General features: G+C 45.7%; 3 protein-coding genes and 2 long non-coding RNA genes across 5 annotated transcripts; 3 read left to right on the forward strand and 2 right to left on the reverse strand.

Moving 5' to 3' along the window:
- Positions 1–354: 354 nt before the first annotated feature.
- On the forward strand, positions 355–4,434 carry si:dkeyp-113d7.1 (uncharacterized protein LOC407709 homolog; the record flags this gene model as incomplete). The annotated part of the gene is made up of 3 exons (XM_044051916.1): positions 355–530; positions 1,472–2,132; positions 3,346–4,434. Coding segments are annotated over exons 2-3 (1,557 nt in total), but the record flags the coding sequence as incomplete, so codon positions are not given.
- A 2,514-nt stretch (positions 4,435–6,948) lies between these two features.
- LOC122785908 (keratin, type I cytoskeletal 13-like) lies at positions 6,949–11,003 on the reverse strand. Its single transcript, XM_044051920.1, has 8 exons — positions 10,477–11,003; positions 9,911–9,993; positions 9,438–9,594; positions 8,854–9,015; positions 8,646–8,771; positions 7,923–7,997; positions 7,698–7,843; positions 6,949–7,159 (listed from the first exon to the last, which is right to left on the reverse strand). Exons 1-8 carry the CDS (start codon positions 10,915–10,917, stop codon positions 7,123–7,125), a joined length of 1,227 nt encoding a protein of 408 aa, XP_043907855.1. The 5' UTR covers positions 10,918–11,003; the 3' UTR covers positions 6,949–7,122.
- Positions 11,004–12,180: 1,177 nt separating this feature from the next.
- On the forward strand, positions 12,181–14,263 carry LOC122785911. The gene is made up of 2 exons (XR_006362362.1): positions 12,181–13,225; positions 13,343–14,263. It is a non-coding gene; the product is annotated as an uncharacterized LOC122785911 (long non-coding RNA).
- Positions 14,264–15,001: 738 nt separating this feature from the next.
- On the forward strand, positions 15,002–17,199 carry LOC122785912. Its single transcript, XR_006362363.1, has 3 exons — positions 15,002–16,099; positions 16,554–16,703; positions 17,139–17,199. It is a non-coding gene; the product is annotated as an uncharacterized LOC122785912 (long non-coding RNA).
- Positions 17,196–21,774, reverse strand: LOC122785907 (keratin, type I cytoskeletal 13-like). Its single transcript, XM_044051917.1, has 8 exons — positions 21,341–21,774; positions 20,958–21,040; positions 20,654–20,810; positions 19,932–20,093; positions 19,547–19,672; positions 19,163–19,237; positions 18,941–19,080; positions 17,196–17,401 (listed from the first exon to the last, which is right to left on the reverse strand). Exons 1-8 carry the CDS (start codon positions 21,737–21,739, stop codon positions 17,281–17,283), a joined length of 1,263 nt encoding a protein of 420 aa, XP_043907852.1. The 5' UTR covers positions 21,740–21,774; the 3' UTR covers positions 17,196–17,280.
- Positions 21,775–22,610: the final 836 nt, after the last annotated feature.

Here is a 22,610-nt window from a genome sequence, read left to right on the forward strand (position 1 = left end):
TCACGATGATTCTGTTATGGTGTGTTTCCACCGGCTCTACTCGCCACGCCACGGTTTGAGTGGCGTTTCCACTAGCATAGTACCTGGTGTGTGTGTGTGTGTGACTCAGCCGTGCAGTGATGACTCCGCCCACGTTAGGTAGGTACTTTTTTGTAGCGGAGAAGCAACCCAATCGTGCCGTTACAATGTAGGAAGCGCGAGCCCGCCATGCGCGCGACCCTGGAGGCTGTGCCTACCTACTCCTGTTACCCTAGTTACCTGCGTACCCGCGTGAACGAGCCCGAGAGAGCGGCGGGCAGACAGGAAGAGAGGAGGAAAGGAAAGGAGGAGGAGAAATACAGGAGGGAGGGAAGGAAGGAAGGAAGGTAAGAAGGAGGGAGCAGAATTAGTGAGCGATAGAGGGGAGGAGAGGAGGAGAGGCGGCGGGCTGTTCTGCCGAGGAGGACGTGGCGGGTCCGGCGGAGTAACAGAGTGACGGACAGCGGACCGAACCGAGGCGGACAGGCGGCCATGACCCGGACCAGCGTCAGGTAAGTAACGACTGCTCTCCCGCTGTTTTCGCCGGCCGCTCGTCTCCGGTGCTTCGCTCGGCTGCTTTTCCTGCCTGTGTAACGGACTCTCTGACACATGACGCCCGCGTCTGTCTCCGTCGGCCCCCGCCGCTCGTGTGCTTTTCACCGTCGGTGTGTTTCGTGTCGCGGCTGTCAGCACCGCGGCTCCCCGCCCTCTGTCGCTCTCCTCCCCCGCCTCACTCTCACTTTCTCCCATTGCTAACACCAGCTAGCCGCCGCTAGCTAGCTTAGCGGGCTCCGACGACGTGAGTGTGATAAACAAGATGGCCACTGTGTTAGCCGCGTTAGCTGTACATGTCCGCTTGCCGTGTCTCTGTAGACCGAGCATCCGCCGCACACGCGTCTCTCCCCGCATTCACTTCTCACTCCAGGCGGTGAAAGACGCAGTCGCTGCTGACAAAGCGGAGACTTTGGCCCGCAGAGAAAAACCCCATCACCGCCGCATCCAGAGCCACTGTGAGCACAAGCTGCGTGGCCAGAGAGGAGGGGGCGGGGGCGGGTGTCAGGTGAGATACCTGCTCCTCCACACCCTGACCTCTGACCCCGCAGTATGACCCCTGACCCCGCACTCTTCGGCCTCTTTTGTTCAGGTGCAAGTCAAGTCCTGTAGGGACTTGCAAACTTTTCTGTGTGTGTGGAGGCCGTTCATCAGTACTACACTGCGGTACTACACCATGTAGTACTGCAGAAGTAGTAGTTATTGTACTAGTGCAGTATGAGCAGTTGTACTAATAGTAGTAGATGTAAAAGCAGTATTAATAGTAGCAGTAGTATTAAGAGTAGTATTAGTAGCAGTATTATCAGTGTAGCAGCAGAATCCATCCTTTTTTGAACATGTTTATATTTGGCAAGAACTTGTGTCTGTAAACATGGCTGACCTCTGACCTCTGTCTCTACAGGCAGGGCCCCATCTCATGTGGGTGGTGACGTTTGGTTGGAATTCAGAGGAGACGCTCGGGACCACGCCCCCTACTCGCAGCCCCACCTCCTCTCAGGACAGGTGTATCTCTTCTGCGGCGAGTGGAGGAAGGAAGGCCTCAGCGATAGGTGTTGGACAGAGAGAGGTGAGGAGGATAAGCTCCACCCCTCACCATGACAGACTTGGAGACGGAGTGTTTGAGCCTCGGCCTGCCCCCTGATTGTGGCTCCCCTCCCCTGGACTCCTCCCTTCAAGGGGACCATGGCCCGGATCCGGCCGCCTCGGCCCCGGCGCCCACCCTGGCCCTCCTCGCCTCTGACTGCCCCACACCCACACTCAGCTCGCTGGCGGCGGAGATCGCGGAGCCGCTGGTGATGCTGCCGTGCGTGAAGAGCGAGCCGGAGGATGGAGACCTGGAGCCCATCAGGACCGTGGACCTGTCGGAGATCCAGCCGCTGTCCACCGCCGAGTTGGGCCAGGACCAGATCAAGATGGAGATCAGTGGCCTGGACTACATTAAGTCTGAGCATCACTGTCACCATGGCAACCACCACTTGGGTCCGTTTCACCATAGCGACGTCGCAGAACTGGAGTACAAGTCGCACTATGAGCCTAGCTCTGTGTTCGACTACATCTCCCAGGTAACAGAATTTTAGGTCATGTGATGACGTGTTCCCTCATTGTCCTACGTCTTCAGACATATACTTACTATAATAATAATGATGATGATAATAATACTAATTATCATCAATGACTAAGTTAATCATTTTTTTCTCTCATCATCAGTTAATGAAAGTGTTTTTGTGTTTATTCAAACCAGTTTGTGATTTTTCATCTTTTTCAATTCAAACTGAATCATTTTGGTTTTGGACAAACCATCGTGACACTTCTATTAAAAATTGTTAATTTCAAGACATAAAGCCGGTGTTCTGAAATGAAGGTGTATTTTTAGATCATGTGCTATAGATTTTTTTTTACCATGTATTTACAGTATATTTACTGTGTATTTACAGCATATTTACAGTGTGTTTTTACATATTTATAGTATATTTACAGCATATTTACTGCGTATTTACCACATATTTGCAGTGTCTTTACTGCTTATTTACAATATATTTACAGTGTATTTACCGCATATTTATAGTGTATTTACCACATATTTACAGTTTATTTAGTGTATTTACAATATATTTACCGCATATTTTGTGTATTTACAGTCCATTTAGTGTATTTACAGTATATTTACCGCATAGTTTGTGTATTTACAGTGTATTTATCGTGTATTTAGTGTATTTACCGCATATTCACTGTGTATTTAGAGTATTTACCACATGTTTACCGTGTATTTACTGTCCATTTAGTGTATTTACAATATATTTACCGCATATTTTGTGTATTTACAGTATATCTATTGTGTATTTACAGTGTATTTACTGCATAATTACGCCGTATTTAGTGCATATAGTGTATTTACAGCCTATTTACCGCATATTTACCGCATATTTATGTCGTATTTACAGTGCATTTAGTGTATTTACAGTGTATTTACCACATATTTACAGTGTATTTACAGCATATTTACAGTGTGTTTTTACATATTTACAGCATATTTACTGCGTATTTACCACATATTTGCAGTGTCTTTACCGCTTATTTACAATATATTTACAGTGTATTTACCGCATATTTACAGTGTATTTACCGCATATTTATGGCGTATTTACAGTGCATTTAGTGTATTTACAGTGTATTTACCACATATTTACAGTCTATTTACTGCTTATATACAGTATATTACTGCATATTTATAGCATGGCTGATTGTTGTTGTTGTTGTTGTTGTTTGTGGCGGCAGGTGACCGACACTCTGGACTACATCAAGTCCGACCACCATGTGGATTTTCAGTGTTACTACACCACAGAGCTGAGCTCCCTGAAGTCAGAGTATCCCGAGTCCACTCACCTGCACCACAACGGCCTGGAGTCCATCCACATGGCCGAGCTCCGGACCGAGCTCAACAAGCTCCGCCCTGACGCCCCGCTCATGGACAGCATGGGTAAACTGGACCCTGAGTTTGGAGGTGGGGCTCTGTATGAGCTGCAGCCGGCTGAGGACGGGAAGGTGGAGGTGACGGGAGGAGGAGAGAGTCTAGTCATCACGACAAAAACCCAGAGTCCGACTGTCAGGAAACCTCGCAACATGCAGGGGGAGAAGCCCTTCTCCTGCACACAGTGCGGGAAGAACTTCAGCACGCTGGGAAACTTAAAAACACACCAGCGTATCCACACCGGGGAGCGGCCATACACCTGCTCACAGTGCGGCAAGAGCTTCGGCCAGGCAGGGAACCTCAAGAGACACCAGCTGATCCACACGGGCCAGAAGCCGTACGTGTGCGCACACTGTCCCAAAGGCTTCACCAAGGCCGACGACCTGCGCTCACACCAGCGGCTGCACACCGGCGAGCGCCCGTTCATCTGCGTCACCTGCGGGAAGAGCTTCGGCCAGTCCAAAGAGCTGAAGGCTCATCAGCTGAGCCACACGGGCGAGCGGCCATTCTGCTGCCAGCACTGCGGCAAGAGCTTCACTAAGGAGACCAGCTACCGCAACCACGTGCAGATCCACACGGGCGAGAAGCCCTTCACCTGCTCGCAGTGTGGAAAGACTTTCAGCAACTCCGGCGTCCTCAAAACCCACGAGAAAATCCACTCTGGCGAGCGGCCGTTTGGCTGCACGCAGTGCGGGAAGAGCTTTGGCCGCCTTGGCCACCTGAAGGCACACCAGCAGATCCACACGGGCGAGCGGCCGTACGCCTGCCCACAGTGCGGCAAGACTTTCAGCCAATCGGGTCACCTCAAAGCACACGAGCAGATCCACAGACGAGAGCGAGCGGACACGGGCAGCGGCAGCAGCAGCAGCAGCAGTAGTGATGGCGGCAGCAGCAGCAGCAGCAGCAGCAGCAGTGACAGCGGTGGCAGCAGTGACGGCAGCAGCAGCACAGTGGGCAGCGACAGCAGCTAAGACCACGCCCACTCTTCCCTTTAACCTCAGACAAAAAAAACAAAGTATTATTCCTTTTTTTTATAAATACGATCTATAAACTTTTCTTTAAGAACTTTTCTTACATTTTTAATACCTTTTGTGCTCTTTTACATCGTATATGTGGCGGCTGATGTGTGTGTGGGAGGGGCCTGTAGATAAATCTAACCTGGTCAGTGTGAACACGCTCGCTCTCTCTCTCTTTCCCCGGCAGCGTCCACATCCCTCTGTTTTTGTCTTAATCGCTCGATTGTTGTGTCTAAAGTGAATCACAGAAAACTGTTATTTGTCCAGCAGAGGGCGCTCTGAAAATGTTGTTATTATTATTATTATTAATAATAATGATAATAATGGTGATAACAATAATAATAAACAGCACTTGTGAAAACAAAGTGCTTCACAAACCTGTGACTAAACATTGCACCAAATAAAACGAGTTCTTGTTTCTAATTTCCAAAATCTTGTGGAAGAGAAACTGAAGCAAATTAAAGTCAAACCTGCACAGACCTCCAGTAGATGGAAGCATCTGACTGTTTCTGTCCAATAATAACCCTCTCACGAGGATGAACGGTCACATGATCTTTGTTTTCAGCTGCGCCAGTGCGGACGCAGTAAACTCTCATCTGGATTTAAACATGAAAACGTAGTAGTGTGGACGTGGCCTGTGTCTCTCTCTCTCTCTCTCTCTCTCTCTCTCTCTCTCTCTCTCTCTCTCTCTCTCTCTCTCTCTCTCTCTCTCTGTCTGTCTGTCTGTCTCTGTCTGTCTGTGTCTATGTCATCAATACTCTGGATCAATACAAGCACAATTGACATTTTTTTTTTTTTTTACTGAAACGAAACCACGCCCTCGTTCACACCTGTTCTCTCCAGTTCAGGTATAAAACACACACTGTGGTGTGTTCAGGGACACACTAACAACACTGTGATTAGAGCTGCAGCGACTGATTCATGTGCTCATCACAGTGAAATACCTGATCTTTTTTAAATCACAGCACCCACTAGTGGCATTAGCTGGTGACAGCACATCAACTATGCAGAATATTACTTTATTTCCGTCACATGTGCAAATATTTAATATTATTTGTCAACTGTAAATTGCTCACCTGCAGTACCTGCGTGGCCCACCAAGAGGCCATGCGTCACAGCCTTAAGTTAACTGCACCACTGTAACAGCACTTCCTGTCATGTACTGCAGCCACAGCTACAGATAGATCCTCCTCCTGTGTGGGTGGAGTCATCTCAGTTAAGCAGTTGTTATGGCTTTTAGATCAGCTGAGCTGGGACGATAGGTGGATAAGTGGCTTTAATATCAGCTCTTTATTGTTGCAGCTCTAATCACAGTGTGTTAGCAGCAGCTAGCCGCCGGCAGCCTCCACACTAAAACACAGGCTCTTCTTCTACTGTGTTTTTACCGTTGCACCCACGTATAAACTCCAGGTGTGAGTGGGAAAACTGCCATCACCTCATTTACATATCAAACAGGAAGTGAGGACACCACGCCTTCAGGAGGCCTGATTCAGATTCAGCAGTAAAGTTGCAGTGACCGCTCTGTCGCCAACATAGTGGCCGCTCTGTCGCTGCAGTGACCGCTCTGTCGCCGACATAGTGGCCGCTCTATCGCTGCAGTGACTGCTCTGTCGCTGACATAGTGGCCGCTCTGTCGCTGCAGTGACCACTCTGTCACCAACATAGTGGCCGCTCTGTCGCTGCAGTGACCGCTCTGTCGCCGACATAGTGGCCGCTCTATCGCCGCCGTGGTGACCGCTCTGTCGCCGCTCCGTGCGTCCGTTATTGACGCATTTGGACCAATCAGGACTCGCCGCAGTGATGTTTGTGACTGATAATCACTGACAGGACGTTCGTGAACTTTTTCTAACACACAATCATTCCCTGATCGCTCACTGTGTACAAATCTTCTATTGATGATGTAATTCCTACAAAAAAAGAAAATAAACCTAAAAAAGAAACAGGAGTAGAAGAAAAAAGCATTTTTTTTTCTGGAATGACTTTTATTAAGAAACTAATGGAAAATGTTTTTTATTTTCTGTTTGTGACTTTTTATCATAACATGATACCATGACGTCTTAAAGTCTGCTTTTGTGTAAGATTTTATTGTGAAAGTCTTTGTCAGGAGGCTTTCACAAGACCACACAAGGCTACCAATGGTGGGCGGGGTGTTAAAACTCAATTTATTACATTATCAGTAAAAATATAAAGATCAATGACTGTGACACATGCACACACAGAGAACTAGAGTTACACCTGATGTTAGCCGGATAACGAGAGTTACACCTGACGTTAGCCGGATAACAAGAGTTACACCTGAAGTTAAAGTTAGCTGGAAAACCAGAGTTAAACCTGAAGTTAAAGGTCAGACATGTCGAACTAACTTTATTGAATGTTAAATTCAGACACTGTTTGTTGAGTTCAGTTGAGATTTATTTCTTGAAACATCAGACATCAGATGATTGTAAATGTCTTTCTTAATAAGGGGGAGGAGCTCCCCGATTCAGCAATGAGACAGGCGATGGGTTGAGTGTGACTCCAACTCCGGTTAAACAGACATGATTGTCCTCTGACGGTCTCCATGATGTCCTACGTGATGATTTTGATGGTGGTGGAGGACGAAGATCTGAGGGTCAGAAACAAAACTTGGTTTAAGCTTGTCCTACGCTAACCGTTCATTTAAACCAGGAGGATCATTGGTTTGGTTTGACTTAACCTAGCATCAGCTAAACTGGTTCCTTCAACCCTGGCTTTACTGAGTCAGGTTTACGTGTTTGTTCACATGAAAGAGGTGGAGTTGTTGATTAAACGTGACATCATCAATTCTTTTTGTAAAGCCAGAGTCTGGATCAGTTAATCGTGGCATCCTGGCACATCATAACTCTGCTTCACTGTGATCTGATCAGACAGTATTTGATCTGTTATCTCAAACTCAACCTGCTCAAGACTGGCTAGAGGAAGTTAGCTGGATAACTGGAGTTAAACCTGAAGTTAAAGTTAGCTGGATTACTAGAGTTCTCTCTGGTCTTGAATGTGTTCTAGTCTCAATGTTGGGTCTGGATTTGGTTCTGGTCTAAGTGTTAAGTCTGGATTTGGTTCTGGTCTAAGTGTTGGGTCAGGATTTGGATCTGATCTAAGTGTGGGCCGTGTTGGACTGGTTGTACCCGCTGCCCTCTCCGTCCAGCAGCCTCCTGTACTCTGCGATCTCCATCTCCAGTCTGGTCTTGATGTCCAGTAGCATCTGGTACTCCTGGGACTGTCTCTCCAGGTCGGCCCTCAGCTGCACCAGCTGCTCCTCCATACCGCTCACCTGCACAGGTGAAATCTGGGTCAGTACTGAGGTCTCAGCCAAGCCTGGACACGTCAGCGCTGACACCTGAACCACTCACCTGCATCTGGAAGGAGTTGAGCTGCATGGCGTAGCGGTTCTGGATTTCACTCAGCTGTGCTTCAAGAGACGCTTTCTGCAGGACAGAAGAGACGGTGAGACAGAGGACAAACTGGACGCATGTAAGTAATGACCCATAACACAAATGATCAGTGTGACATCATCAATATTGTCTATGGACTTTGGTGTGGGAGAGTGAGCGAGTGTGTGTGTGTGTGTCTATGGGAGAGCGAGTGGTTTACACACTTCAGTTTCCTGTTATAAAGTCTAACAGTGAGATGAATGCGTGAACATGTGACGTAGATCTTATGTCTTAAGTCTTTTGTTCATTTTTTTCTTGTGTAAGCCACTCACTCTCTGACACGCACACACTCACTCTCCCACACCAAAGCCCATAGAGAAAATCAGTGTTTTTAACGTCACAGCACACAGGAGTTGTTGATCCACTGCTGCCTCCATCACTAAGTTCAAATGTCTTATTTTGTTACTTCAGTGTTTGAAATCTAACGTTCAGTTTTACGTCAGTGACACAAAGTGACCACACGAGGCAGCAGAGGACCAGCAGCTCCCGTGTCCCCGTAGCTAAAATCACTGGTTTTCTGTATGAGGTTTGATGTGGGAGAGTGACTCAGCGTTGTAAATCTTCTGAGGATGAAGTTTTAATTGTGCCTGTAGATCATTTTTCTCATGGATGAATCTGCTGATTATTTCTCTTTCTTCTCACCATGCTGAGCTGCGTCTGGAGTTCGATCTCCAGAGCGTTCAGCTGACTCTTCACGTCCTTCACCTCCGACGTCGACGACTGCAGCGTCATTTCTGTGGTCACCATCTCCTGAGTGAGAGCCTCTGACTGGAGGGAGGAGCAACAACACAAACAACCAATGAGGGAAAGGGTTGAGGTTTGTTAAAAACCCAGTGTTTCTCCAGCTCACCTTGGCCTGGAACCACGCCTCCAGTTCTTTGCGGCTCTTGGCAGCGATAGCTTCGTAGTGCTCTCTGATGTCCTCCATGGCCTTGGTGAGGTCCTCCTGAGGAGCGGCGTCCACCTCTACGTTCACCTGACCACTCATCTGAGTCCTCATGGACAGCAGGTCCTGCACAAGAAGATCCATGAAGGTCACATGAGGAGGTAACGACGAGAAGACATCACTGACGCTGTAAGTGATTCTAAAACCAGGTCCCAAACTCAGAAGAGCTCAGGGCCATGGGTCGTCTGGTCTGGTATACTCTTAGTCTAGTCTAGTTTTGATCTAGTCTTGGTCCAGGCTAGTCTAGTCTGATCTAGGTCTAGTCAAGTCTGTTCTTGTCTTAGTCTAGTCTTGGTCTAGTCTGGTCTTGCTGCTGATCTTTACTTTGAAGCTAATGCTTATTTCCGAGCTGGAATGTTAATGATAGTTAGCTGTTCTGTTGAGTTAATGGTAAATGCTAAATGTAGCATAGTATTAAAATGTTGTCATTTGCATCATTAGCAGATTAGCAGATCATCATGTGATAAGTAGGGGTGGGGCCATGTTACCTCCTCGTGGTTCTTCTTCATGGTCTCAAGCTCCTCTTTCAAGCTCTCGATCTGCATGCTCAGGTCGGTCTTGGCCACGCCCAGTTCTCCGAGCAGCATCTTCAGTCCGGCGATGTCGGCTTCCACCGACTGACGCATGGACAGTTCGTTCTCGTACCTGTGGAAAAAAACACCAAAATAAAACGTGAACCCTACCCTGGTTGCCATGATAACCCGTGTACAAAGTCAGGTGAGCGCGTCGCAAAAGGATTGTGGGAGAAGTTAGTGGAACCAATAATAAAAAGCCGACTCGGCATTCAGGCCAATTAACCACTGTTTGTTTTTAAATCAAGTTCAACTGCTGTTCCAGCATTGTACACCAGAGGGAGCTGCTGCTGCTGCTGCTCAGACTCATCTGAAGACTCAACAGGTAAAACAACACACACACGCACGCACACACTGACAACAGAGAGAATAAATTAATATTTTCTCACTTGAGTCTAAAATCGTCTTGAGCCAGTTTGGCGTTATCGATGCTCAGGATGACGGTTCCTCTGACCATGATGGCGTCCAAAATCTGACCACACACACACATAAACAAACATGACTCAGCAGAAAATCAATCAAACAGCTGTCTCAGTGAAACTTTGATTTTCACTGATTTAAAATCAAAACGTTTTTATTTGTTCTGCTGCTTCTGAAAATTGATATGTTATTATTATTATGAGTTATTTCATCAACAAGAGTTTTCCCCTTAATCCTGAAGAGTTTTCCCCTTACCCCTGAAGAGTTTTCCCCTTAACTCTGAAGAGTTTTCCCCTTAATCCTGAAGAGTTTTCCCTTACCTCTGAAAAGTTTTCCCCTTAACCCTGAAGAGTTTTCCCTTAACCCTAAAGGGTTTACCCTTAACTCTGAAGAGGTTTTCCCTCAACCCTGAAGAGTTTTCCCTTAACCCTGAAGAGGTTTTACTTTAACCCTGAAGACCGTTTTGAATTCTGAGATTTTGAAACTCATACTGTGAAAATAAAGAAGAACAAAGTGGATCTGTGTTTGTGCTCACCTTCCCCTGCAGTTCAGCAATGGTGCTGAAGTAAGCGCTGTAGTCTCTGGTGGACGGACCGACCTTGTTCTCCACAAACTGTCGGATCTTCAGCTCCAGCTCGGCATTGGCCTTCTCCAGCGCCGCCACCTTGGCCAGGTACGTGGCCAGGCGGTCGTTCAGGTTCTGCATGGCGAACTTCTCGTTGCCGATGATGTTGTCGTCCATCGCTGCTCCACCGCCAAAACCAGAACCACCACCAAAACCGCCACTGGAACCGCTGCCAAAACCACCACCGCCACCACTGCTGAAACCGCCACCAAAGCCCAGACCAGAGCGAGAACCTCCAGAGTAACCACCAGCACCAGAGAAGCTCCTGCTGGCCCTGGAGACCCGGACCCCACCGCCTACTGCTCCTCCTGCCACGCTGAACGAGCTCATGCCGCTGCTGCGCTTATACATGTTTGTGATGATGATGATGATGGAGGAGGAGGTGGAGTCTGCTGGTCTGTCTTCTTCTGTAGAGCGAGAGGAAGAGAAGTGAGGAGACGAACGGCTCTGTCGCCCTTTATACAGCTGCAGCTCAGAAGGTGGGGCCACTGCAGTTTAGGGGCAGATTCTGTGCACCACACCCACATGAAAACATGAAGCTATATAAATTCATATAGCTTCATGTTTTCATGTGGGTGTGGTGCACCCACATGGTATTAAATATATACATGAATATTTGTTTGTGAACATGAAATCAATAGCTGATCACATGACCAATATTTATTTAATATATTTAATATTTATAATATTTAATGAGTTTGACTGAGGGAACATTTTCTGTTGTGAGCATTACATAACTAACACACTTTCTGTCTCAGCTTGGGGCGATTTCCCACAGTGCAACTGAGAGAGTGAGTGTGTGTGTGTGTGTAAGAGAGAGAAAGTGTGTGTTTGTGTGAGAGAAAATGTGTGTGTGTGAGAGAGAGAGAGAGAGAAAGTGTGGGTTTGTCATCAGAACATTCATGCGACGTATGTTGAAAGGGAATGTCATTGTGTGGACAAAGCCAAAATCACACCAAAGTCACATCAAGAGCACGCCAAATTACACCAAAGTCACATCAAGAGCACGCCAAAGTTACACCAAAGTCACATCAAGAGCACACCAAAGTCACATCAAGACACGCCAAAGTTACACCAAAGTCACATCAGTAGCACATCAAAGGCACAAATGACACCAAAATCACATCCAAAGTCATCAAACGCAAAGAATGACACCAAAGTCACATCAAGTCACATCAAGGGCATGTCACATCAAAGGAATATCACATCGCCAAAGTCACATCACATCAAAGTCACATCAAGGGCATCACATCAAAGACACCAAAGTCACATTAAGAGCATGCCAAGTCACATCAAAGTCACATTAAGAGCAGCATCAAAGTCACAGAGCACGCCAAAGTCACATCAAGAGCACGCCAAAGTCACATCAAGAGCACGCCAAAATCACACCAAAGTCACATAAAATGCACACCGAATGACACCAAAGTCACATCAAGAGCACGCCAAAGTCACATCAAGAGCACGCCAAAGTTACACCAAAGTCACATCAAGAGCACATCAAAGGCACAACAATGACACCAAAATCACATGAAAGAAAAGTCACATCAAACGCATCAAGTCACAGTCACATCAAGGGCATGCGAAGTCACATCAAAGTACAATCACGACACCAAAATCACATCAAGAGCACGCCAAAGTCACATCAAACGCACACCGAATGACACCAAAGTCACATCAAGGGCACGCCGAAGTCACATCAAACGCACACCGAATGACACCAAAGTCACATTAAGAGCATGCCGAAGTCACATCAAAGTCACATTAAGAGCATGCCGAAGTCACATCAAAGTCACATTAAGAGCACGCCAAAGTCACATCAAAGTCACATTAAGAGCATGCCAAAGTCACACCAAAGTCACATCAAGAGCACGCCAAAGTCACATCAAAGGCACGCCAAAGTTATATCAAGGACATGACAAGCTAAAGACACGCCAAAGATAAAAACACAGCAAAGTCACACCAAAGACAAAGACACAGCAAAGTCACACCAAAGACAAAGACGCCAAAGATAAAGACACAGCAAAGTCACGCCAAAGATAATGAACTTGTCTGCAATCCATGACCTGCACACAGGAAGAAGGTCTTCCCAAACAGGAAGTGCCCTGTAACTTTGTCATACATTGACCGATCTCCTTGAAACTTCATACTTGAGAGCAGGGGCCCGTCCTGAACACAGGAAGTAGATTATCCGAAACAGGAAGTGCGTTGTCACTTAAAATGTAATTGACCAATCTGCTTGAACCTTGGGTGTGAGATAACAACCCATCAGCACCCAAGAGTCCAAGTCTGACCCGGTCTGTACAATGCTGCTGTCACGGGTAAAACAGAACCTGTTCAGTTTACCCTGACTGATGAGTGTGTGAGTGTTTTTAGAGAGAACGGACTGAAAGAGTGAATGTGAAGGAATGAGTGTCGATGTGTTGTCACATGAAAAAGCCTCAGAGCGCGGTTGATGTAGCATCTCGTGTCGCTGCACGCCAGTGTGCATTAATAAGAGAACACCTGCGGGAACATTCCATCTGCAGCTTCTCAGGAGAATCACGTTAGATCCATTTCTCTCCATCATTCATCTTAGCTGTGACACACACAAGACCAGACAAGACGATCACCGCTGCTCTCATCAGCTTCAGCCTCTGCTGGTGAACTACAGCAACTGCAGGTCAAATTTATTGAACTCATTTTGTTATGTAATTAGTATTTTTTTTGTCTTTAACTGATGAATGTAATCATTTTAGTGTGTGTTTGATTCTCCCTGTGTGTCCTCTGTCTCTATCAGATTGTGTTGACATGTCCTGTTGACTGAGGTTTTGTCCCGTGGTGTGGACACATACAAGTGTGAGCGTGAGTTGTTGGTCCAGTTTGTGGAGTGATGAGGACAGAAGGACATGTGTCTGAGCACTGAGTTCAGTGCCCTGCTCAAAGGCACGTTGATGGATGGTGTTTGTGTTTCTCATCCGTGACCACACCTCCAGTGACCACACCTTCAGCTCTGAATGAAGCTTAAGCCTCATAAACCTCCTGTCAATCAACAACAACTTTTACCCTCAGGTCACAGCAGGAAACTGCAGCGCTGCTGTTCACCACTGGTTGTCGTAGTTGAGCTCATGTTTATTCATTCATTCATTCACTGAGAAGTGAAGTGTGATGAATGCAGAAGAAGAGCCTTCATCTGAAGGTCAGGGATTGAATCTGTCCCTGTGTTTACCACCTAATAATAATAAAAATAATGATGACTTAGATTTATAAAGCGCCTTTCACGAAACCCAAGGTTGCTGTACAACGGAGAACGAGAAGAAAACAAACTATCAGGTGGCAAAAGCGAGATTTAAATGACTCCAGAGTTGGTGCCTGACAAACAGCCAGAGGGAGCTAACTACTCTCCTGTGTGCAGCTAAGCTAAGCTAACTAATCTCCTGTGTGCAGCTAAAGCTAAGCCAACTACTCTTGTGGTGCTAAAGCAAAGCTAACTGCCCTCCATCTTTGTCCTGCATTGTGTTTGATGTAAATGCACGCTTAAAACGTCAATCATAGTTAAGCCCCGCCCCCTCTCTGGTCTGTTTGACTCTAGACTATAATTTAGAAAATGGCTGTCATTCTGGTGTTACAGGAGTCGCCCCCTGATGGACATTGATAGAATGCAGCTTTCACGTGTCTGTTACAAATAGTTGAAAGTAAATTCTTCTGTGTTTCTTTTGTGTTTCGGCCTCTTTCTTATTTCTTTTCCTCTGATTCCACAAAAATGAGCTGCGGGCAAACTGTCACATTACATTATTGCGTCAAGTGTTCTGTGATTACACAAGTTAATCAGAGTAGTTTTTAGGTTGACAGGCAGCCTGAGGCGGGGGCGGGGTTGAGGCTTTTAATCCATCAAATGCTGAGGCTGAAAGGTCACCAAACGACATTTTACATTACATGTCATTTAGCAGACACTTTTATCCAAAGCCACTTACAATAAGTGCATTTCAACAGTTGGGTACAAACAAGAGCTAGAAGTAAGTACGTTTCTCAAATAAGCCAAACTATAAAGTGCTATCATAAGTGCAATTTTATTTTATTTTTTTGTCGTTGTCTTAGTCGAGGTAGAGTTCCATGCAGAAAGGCCATTGTTCCAACCGGGGCTCGAACCCGGGTCTTCTTGCTGCAAGGCAAGGGTGCTAACCACTACTCCACCATGTGGCCCGTCCTTCTGTAGTCATCAGCAGGAAATATGTGGTTTTCACAAGAGCTCCCTCATGTGGTCACTTGTAAACCACTCACTCTCACACGCCACAAGTCCATAGAGAAAATCAGTGATTTTAGCTGCGGGACACAGGAGCTGCTGGTCCTCTGCTGCCTCGTATGGTCACTTTGTGTCACTGAAGTCATTCTCAATGTTGGACTTCAAACACTGAAGTGACAAAATAAGACCTTTGAACTTAGTGATGGAGGCAGCAGTGTGTATGTGTGTGTGATGTTAAAATCACTGATTTTCTCTATGAGGTTTGATGCGTTTGTTGTTTGTCATAACTAAGCATGATTAGCGCTACGCTGCTAACCGATGCTACACCTGGAAGAGAGAGATGAATTTTACACACTGCACCTTTAACTGTGGTACCAGTCTCTGCAGCGTCTCTCAGGAGGACGTCCACGTGAGCCTGACAGTGCAGGTTCTCTCCTGCAGGGCTAACGACGTTAGCTCAGCTCACAAGCTCCAGTTTGTGAGTGTTCTATTTGTTGGGTGCAGTTTGTTTGGCTTGAGGAGGAAAAGGATTAGGTTTTGATCCAGATCCAGGATTTATTTCAGTGAACAACATTTGTATGATGCTTTAGAATATGTTTCACTGTACAGCACTTATTATTATCAATATTATCATTATTATTAGGGTTCAAGCACAGGGTGCGTAGAACCCTATTAAAATGCAAGGAATGCTTATTATTTTTCCTCAATGAATAGCATTTTGAACCCCAAACCAAAGGTTTTTTGCGACCGCATCAATCCTGATGGTAATTTACAAGTGAAAGTCGTTCGGTGAAAAAGCATGGAAAATTTGATGTGGGAGGAGCCTACAAAATTAAAATCAGCTTTTTGTCGTGTTTCACGTATATGAACGAAAGTTGGTAATCATGTCAGGACGGTCCAAAATGTCAATGAGGACTTTGCCGTAAGTCCTACAGGAAGGCCGCCATCTTGGACTGAATAGCCATTGTTGTTGCTGTTGTTAATAATAATATAAAATAAAATATGTAGAGCAGCAAAGTGTGAGCTGTGGCCCCCTAGTGGACATTCCTGGTAAATTAATGTATTTTTAATTTTCACTTTTGTAATTGCTGTAAAATATGAACGATAGATTTTAAGAAATATTTGTAATATTAAAATATTCTCACACCATCAAGGACTTTTCCAGGACCAAGTCCTTGAAACTCAAGGACTGAATGGGCTGACTGAAGATGGGAGGACAACATGTAAGAGCTCGTCTTCGTTCGTCGTCCTCGCTCGTTGTGATGTCTCGCATCGGCCTCGTCTACGTACATCAAACAGTGCAAAGCGTGAACAGTAGGTGGCGTCTTAACAAACAAGGGAGACATTTACCTAAATATCAACTTCACTTCTTTATGCACAAAACTCGACCACTTTCAATGACCCAGGTCTATTTAGGGACATTTTTGAAAATCTTTCAAGGTCCTTGAATATATATATTTTTTAAATTCATTCAAGGACTCATGGGAACTCTGATCAGAGTTATAGCTATTTTTACAGGACTCATTTTTCACTATTTGCACTGAATGTTAATTGATGTTGATGTTTAATCACTCACTCACAGTTGTAATAACATGGTCCTGGTCTGGTGTGTTGATCAGAGTCTGGACCCTGCCATAGACCACCAGCCATAGTTGGCTGGTGTAGAGGAATGTTGTTTTTTTTTTTTAAATCTCTTGCACAGAAACAATGGATGCGTTTCTTTTCATTGAAAAAAGTGCTGACGAGCTCAGATTTGTGATCTTTGCAGGTGAAGAACGAAGCCCAGAGGCAGGACAAGGATCTTCAGCGCCTGACACAGCCTGCAGAGCCTCCACTACTGCCAAACTACTCATGTGTCAGGAATCCATGAACTCACAGGACCAGCAGGGGGCGTCATTGTCACTCCTCTGGCAGCAGGGTTAGGTTTCTCTCTGAAGGGCAATGGTCCTTGTGAGACTCACTGAAGGAATGTAGACTGCTATCCTGAGAATCCTGTCCTCAGTGGACAATAAAGATTTATTCTGTTAAATACTTTTATTTTTTATTTTTAACATCCTGACTTAAATCTTAACAATCCCAACCTGATTCTTTATTTTTCAAATTCTCACTTAAATCTTCAAATCCTGACTTGATTTTGTTGAATCCTGACTTAATTTTGTAAAATCCTGACTCTATTTAGTAAAATCCTGACTCAATAGTCAGGGTTTAGTAAAATCCTGACTTGATTTTGTAAAATCCTGACTTTGTGTAAAATCCTGACATGATTGTGTACAGTCTTGACTTTATTTTGTAAAATCCTCACTCTATTTTGTAAAATCCTGACTTGACTTTATATTTTGTATCTTGTGGTCAGATTGGTGCATGGGCGGAGCCTCACAGCATGCCGTGGAACAGAAGAACAGAGGCCTCGTGTGATTTCATGGACTCGCTCTTTTTATTGGTCACATGCTGCTGTGAACACATGATGGAGGCGGAGTCTGCTTTTGGTCCTGAGCTCACCGGTTCAGGTAGGACGAGGACGTGGACGTCTTTGAGGACACCACCGTCCCATCGACCACCTCTTCCACCACCACCACTCGCTTGGTGGTGGTCTTGGTCGTGGAGGATGTGCTGATGCTGTGGATCAATCAGAAAACAGCTGAGTCAGACTGACATGTTCACTCATTCATAAACTCATTCACATCATTCAGTCATTTAAAAAAAAATATATATATATTATTATATTGTCATTAACACACTGAGTTACTTTTTTACTAAAAGTACTAGATATTTTAATAACAATTGGAAGTTCTATGAGTTACAGTCAGTGCTGACTACTGCTGAATATTCCATTTAGACTTAACTTAGTGACACAAAGTGACCACACGAGGCAGCAGAGGGCCAGCAACTCCTGTGTCCGCGCAGCTAAAATCACTGGTTTTCTCTCTGGGGTTTGGTGTGGGAGAGTGAGTGGTTTACAAACGTCTGTGTAACAGTGAGATAAAGACGTGGTCATGTGACATAGAGATCACAGACTTAAACTGACGTAGTAGAAAGTCTTTTATTCCATTTTCGGCAGCCATTTTGTTTTTCCTGAGAGTGAGCCTGTGTCTCTGTCAGCAGGCGGCGCTCACAGCTCACTCAGTATCTCACACCATCCCCCTTTTAGAATAATTAATATCTAATTTAGTTATTAAATTACTTTACTGAGTCTGAATATTTATATTTAAATTGACTTTAGCTCCTGAGTATTCCTTAAAACTTTAAACTAGGGATGTCCCGATACAACTTTTTCACTTCCGATACGATACTGATATTGCAGCCTTGAGTATTAGAATAGTCAGCAACAGTAGGTATGAGACAAACTGACCCATTTATTATTAACCAATGGTTACATCCATTTTAACCTTCAACATAAGAATATTGGATTTTTTTGCCATGTTAATTTCATACAGTCTATGGTTCATTTCATCAGGAGGAAAGTACCTAGTGCTAATGGGGTGTTTTCAGAGCAGCCGTGTTTCACAGGTGTCTTTAGAGATTTTGGATTAGCCTAACCCACACAGGGTGAGTGATTCGTCCCGCAGGTAAACCCGGAGCCCGGGGACCGGCCCCACAGACGTACCTAGCTCTGTGTGTGGAGCTTCACGACACATTTAAAACACACAAAGCTCTTGGCATGGCTGGTTTTTGGGGTATAATTAACAAACGGAGGCTGTTGAAAGTCAACAGGTGGCGCTGGTTTATGAAATAATGTTGTTTTAGCAGCTAGCGTGGTGCTAAAGGCTAGCATGCGCTTGCTGTGCGGCTTCATAGCCTCTGATTTCAGAGGTTAAAGAAAAATGTTTAACCTCTGAAATAGCAGTAGCACTGACACTTGTTGTGATCACGTGATCTACATGCATCCAACACACAGAGTCCACGTGATCACAACGGGTGCTGCTGGATAGAAGAGCTGGAGCGGAATGGACTGCTGTATCGGAGTGCTTATATCAGAGATTTTAGAGGCAGTCCGATCTCATCCGATACTAGTTTTTTGGCCGATATCGGACCGACATCTATATTGGATCGGGACATCCATAGTTTAAACATAAAAATAAAATTATCCTAACTTTATTCCCGACTGAAAGACATGAGCTGATGACTGCTCGTCATGACGTCAGGTGATGAGCTCACCTCTCTCCGTCCAGCAGCCTCCTGTACTCGGCGATCTCCAGCTCCAGTCTGGTCTTGATGTCCAGCAGCATCTTGTACTCTTGTCCCTGTCTCTCCAGGTCAGCCCTCAGCTGCACCAGCTGCTCCTCCAGAGACGACACCTGTACGAGGAAGAAGAGTGGGTCAGTCTTCATCACACTGAAGCCACACCTTTCAAGTCTAGCTTAGCAAACTGGGCTTCACCTGCATCTGGTATCCAGAGAGCTGCATGGCATAGCGGTTCTGTGTCTCAGCCAGAGAAGCTTCCAGTGACGCTTTCTGCAGAGGAAACCAGATCAACTTCAAACACAGTCTCATACTTTGTCTTTGTGGAGACTCGAGGAACAACTGTACAAGGATTGAAGTTTCCAACACCAAACCTCATAGAGAAAATCAGTGATTTTAGCTGTTGGGCCACAGGTTTTCTCTCTGGGGTTTGGTTTACAGACGTCTGTCTAACAGTGAGATAAAGACGTGATCATGTGACAGATTTTATTAATGTGTGACCGTTAAGTCTCTGTGTCTGTGGCTGGTTCTCAGCAGCAGGGGGCGCTCACAGCACAGTCATGTGTCAGTACTTCCTCTCACCATGCCTAACATGGACTGCAGCTCGATCTGCAGTGACTGCAGCGTCCGTTTGACCTCTGTGACCTCTGAGCGTGACGTCTGCAGCGAAACCGTCTGATTGGTGACCTCCTTAGTCAGAGTCTCCGTCTGCACATGACAGACACACACACACACACACACACACAGGTCGGTCAACTTTATTACAGCGTTAGCATTTGTGTTAGCGTTACTGTTAGTGTTAATGTTTATGTTAGTGTTCACAACTCTGTTAATGTTTGTGTTAGCGTTAGTGCTAATGTCAGCATTAGTGTTTGTGATAGCGGAAGTGCTAATGTCAGCATTAGCATTAGTGTTTGTGTTAGCGTTAATGTCAGCATTAATATTAGTGTTAGCGTAGCGGTGTCACCTTTGCCTGAAACCACGCCTCCAGCTCCCGTTGGTTCTTGGCAGAAATGGCCTCGTAGTGTTCTCTGATCTCTGCCATGACCTTTGTCAGGTCCTGACCTGGAGCCGCGTCCACCTCCACGTTCACCTGACCGCTCATCTGAGCCCGCATGGCCAGCAGCTCCTGTACACAGAGAGAGAGAGAGAGAGTCTATGTCACTCTATCACCAACAAACATCACTGCTCATTGAATGAAAATATTGATGACTCGTGACTTTTGGTGACGTGAATATTGGAAACTCATGAATTGATGACTTGTGAATATTGATGACTCATGAGTTTTGGTGACGTGAATATTGATGACTTGTTACTTTTGGTGACATGAATATTGATGACTTGTGACTTTTGGTGATGTGAAAATTGATAACTCATGAATTGATGACTCGTGAATATTGATGACTCATGAGTTTTGGATGACTCGTGACTCGTGTGATATGACTCTTGATGACTCATGATGACTCATGAGTATTGATGACTGAATATTGCTCATGAGTATTGATGACTCGTGAGTATTGCTGACTCGTGAGTTTTGGCGACTTGTGAGTATTGATGACTCGTGAGTTTTGGTGAGTCATGAGTATTGATGACTCGTGAACATTGATGACTCGTGAGTATTGATGACTTGTGAATATTGATGACTCGTGAGTATTGATGACTCGTGAATATTGATGATTGATCACTGACCTCCTCATGGTTCTTCTTGAGGTAGAGCAGCTCCTCCTTCAGGCCTTCGATCTGCAGACTCAGGTCAGCCTTGGCCAGGTTCATCTCTTCCAGAACTCTCCTCAGTCCGGCGATGTCGGCTTCCACTGACTGACGCATGGCCAGCTCGTTCTCGTACCTGAGGTAGGGCGATGATGTCACGTCAACAGAGTTGCATCTGAACATGTGACTTTGAGATTCTACTGTGCGAAAAGTTTCAAGCAAATTTAAAATGAAATCAAATCATTTTGGTCAAAGGAAAAGAAAAAACCATGGCTGCACTCACTTGGTCCTGAAGTCGTCGGCTGCCAGCCGCGCGTTGTCGATGCTGAGGTGGACGGCGCCGTTCACTCTGATGGCACCCTGAATCTGTGTGAACACATGTATGTAAACACGTGTTTACTTATTCTAAAAAGAAACTGATTCACACGAAGAAACATTTTAAAATCAATCATCATCATTTAATATTTGCCTGAATATATTAGTTCATGAGTAGTTAACAGTTACTTAATGCTGTTGTGTATCTTGTATTCTAGCGTCACCAGTAAATTAAATATTAATGTTCTGCCACTGTAATTTACTTGATCAGGACACTTTTCTAATAATCGTTCACTTGTTTCAGTCATTGGCTCCGCCCTCTTGGATTAAAAAATTGATCATGTGACCCACCTTGGCTGTGATGTCAGCGATGGTGCTGAAGAAGGCGCTGTAGTCTCTGGTGGACGGACCGACCTTGCTCTCCACAAACTGTCGTATCTTCAGCTCCAGCTCGGCGTTGGCCTTCTCCAGCATGTGAACCTTGTTCAGGTACGTGGCCAGACGGTCGTTCAGGTTCTGCATGGCGAACTTCTCGTTACCGATGGTGTTGCTGTCCATGCCGGACGCACTGTAGCTCATGGAGGAGTAGCTGCTGCCCACCCCAGCAGAGGAGATGCGGACGCCTTGGCCTCCAGATCCACCGTACACGCTGCCGGACATCAGCCTGCCGCCGCCGAGGCCGACCATAGAGCTGCCGGAGCTTCCCACGGATGTCCTCACTGACCTGCTGTAAGACACGCTGCTGGACATGATGCTGCTGTTGCTGCTGCTGCTGCTGCTGCTGCTGCTGCTGCTGCTGAGGCTGGAGGCGAGAGTGAGGAAACGCAGGACGCTGCATCCTATTTAAAGCAGCTGCAGTCAAAGAGCTGTCAATCAGAGCAGGTGAGGCGGGGACTCAGGAATGTAGCAACTGTGGGTGTGGCTGGGGATGGTCAAGGAAAAAATGTAACCTGTACATCTGTAATGACAGTAATGAGTTGTCGGCTCCTCACGACCTTTGGATTAGAGACGAGTTTCGTAAGAAACGCTGTCGCAACAGGTTTGGGGTAGGTGGGGCCAATGAGTGAAAGGTTACAGTGAATCTGAATCAATGTCACACAATCATTCTTTAACCCAAACACACTCTCATTCATTCACTCATTCATCTTCTACCGCTTCATCCTCCACATGAGGGTCAGCGGGTCAGGGTGAAAGGCGGAGTCACCAGCTGGACAGGTGACCAAACATTCACACCTACAGAACCTGGCACACAAAACCCAGGCACACGTGGGGAGAACGTGCAAACACAGAAAGACCCTCCATCTGACGTCCATCCTTTTTGCTGTGAGGCAACAATGTTAGGCACTGCATCACAGTGTGGCACATCTACATTAAACTCAAAGGTGAAAACACGTGGTGAAGGAAACAAAGGAAATGAAAGAGGTGATTGTCTACACATCTCATAAACGATGTTGTCTCATTTGTTACAAGCAGCTGATGTGTTTTTAGTTTGGAAGAACTCGCTGAAGCTGAATGAATAAATGACTAGTCATCAATTATTGAAACAATCGGCAGAACTGTAGCTGAACTCCAGTAGAACTGTAGTAGAACATTACATTACATGTCATTTAGCAGACACTTT

The sequence above is a fragment of the Solea senegalensis genome, linkage group LG19, assembly GCF_019176455.1.
Source record: "Solea senegalensis isolate Sse05_10M linkage group LG19, IFAPA_SoseM_1, whole genome shotgun sequence".
Taxonomy (NCBI): Eukaryota; Metazoa; Chordata; class Actinopteri; order Pleuronectiformes; family Soleidae; genus Solea; species Solea senegalensis.

Excerpts from the sequence above, each read along its gene's own strand:
- LOC122785907 (XM_044051917.1), bottom strand. The coding sequence starts at position 21,739 with ATGTCCAGCAGCGTGTCTTACAGCAGGTCAGTGAGGACATCCGTGGGA. Across the intron at positions 19,238-19,546 it reads TGCAGTCCATGTTAGGCATG|AAAGCGTCACTGGAAGCTTC; the intron begins GTGAGAGGAAGT and ends TTTCCTCTGCAG. Across the intron at positions 19,081-19,162 it reads TCTCTGGATACCAGATGCAG|GTGTCGTCTCTGGAGGAGCA; the intron begins GTGAAGCCCAGT and ends TTCCTCGTACAG.
- LOC122785908 (XM_044051920.1), bottom strand. The coding sequence starts at position 10,917 with ATGTATAAGCGCAGCAGCGGCATGAGCTCGTTCAGCGTGGCAGGAGGA. Across the intron at positions 9,016-9,437 it reads TGAAGAAGAACCACGAGGAG|GACCTGCTGTCCATGAGGAC; the intron begins GTAACATGGCCC and ends CTTCTTGTGCAG. Across the intron at positions 8,772-8,853 it reads AGGCGTGGTTCCAGGCCAAG|TCAGAGGCTCTCACTCAGGA; the intron begins GTGAGCTGGAGA and ends TCCTCCCTCCAG.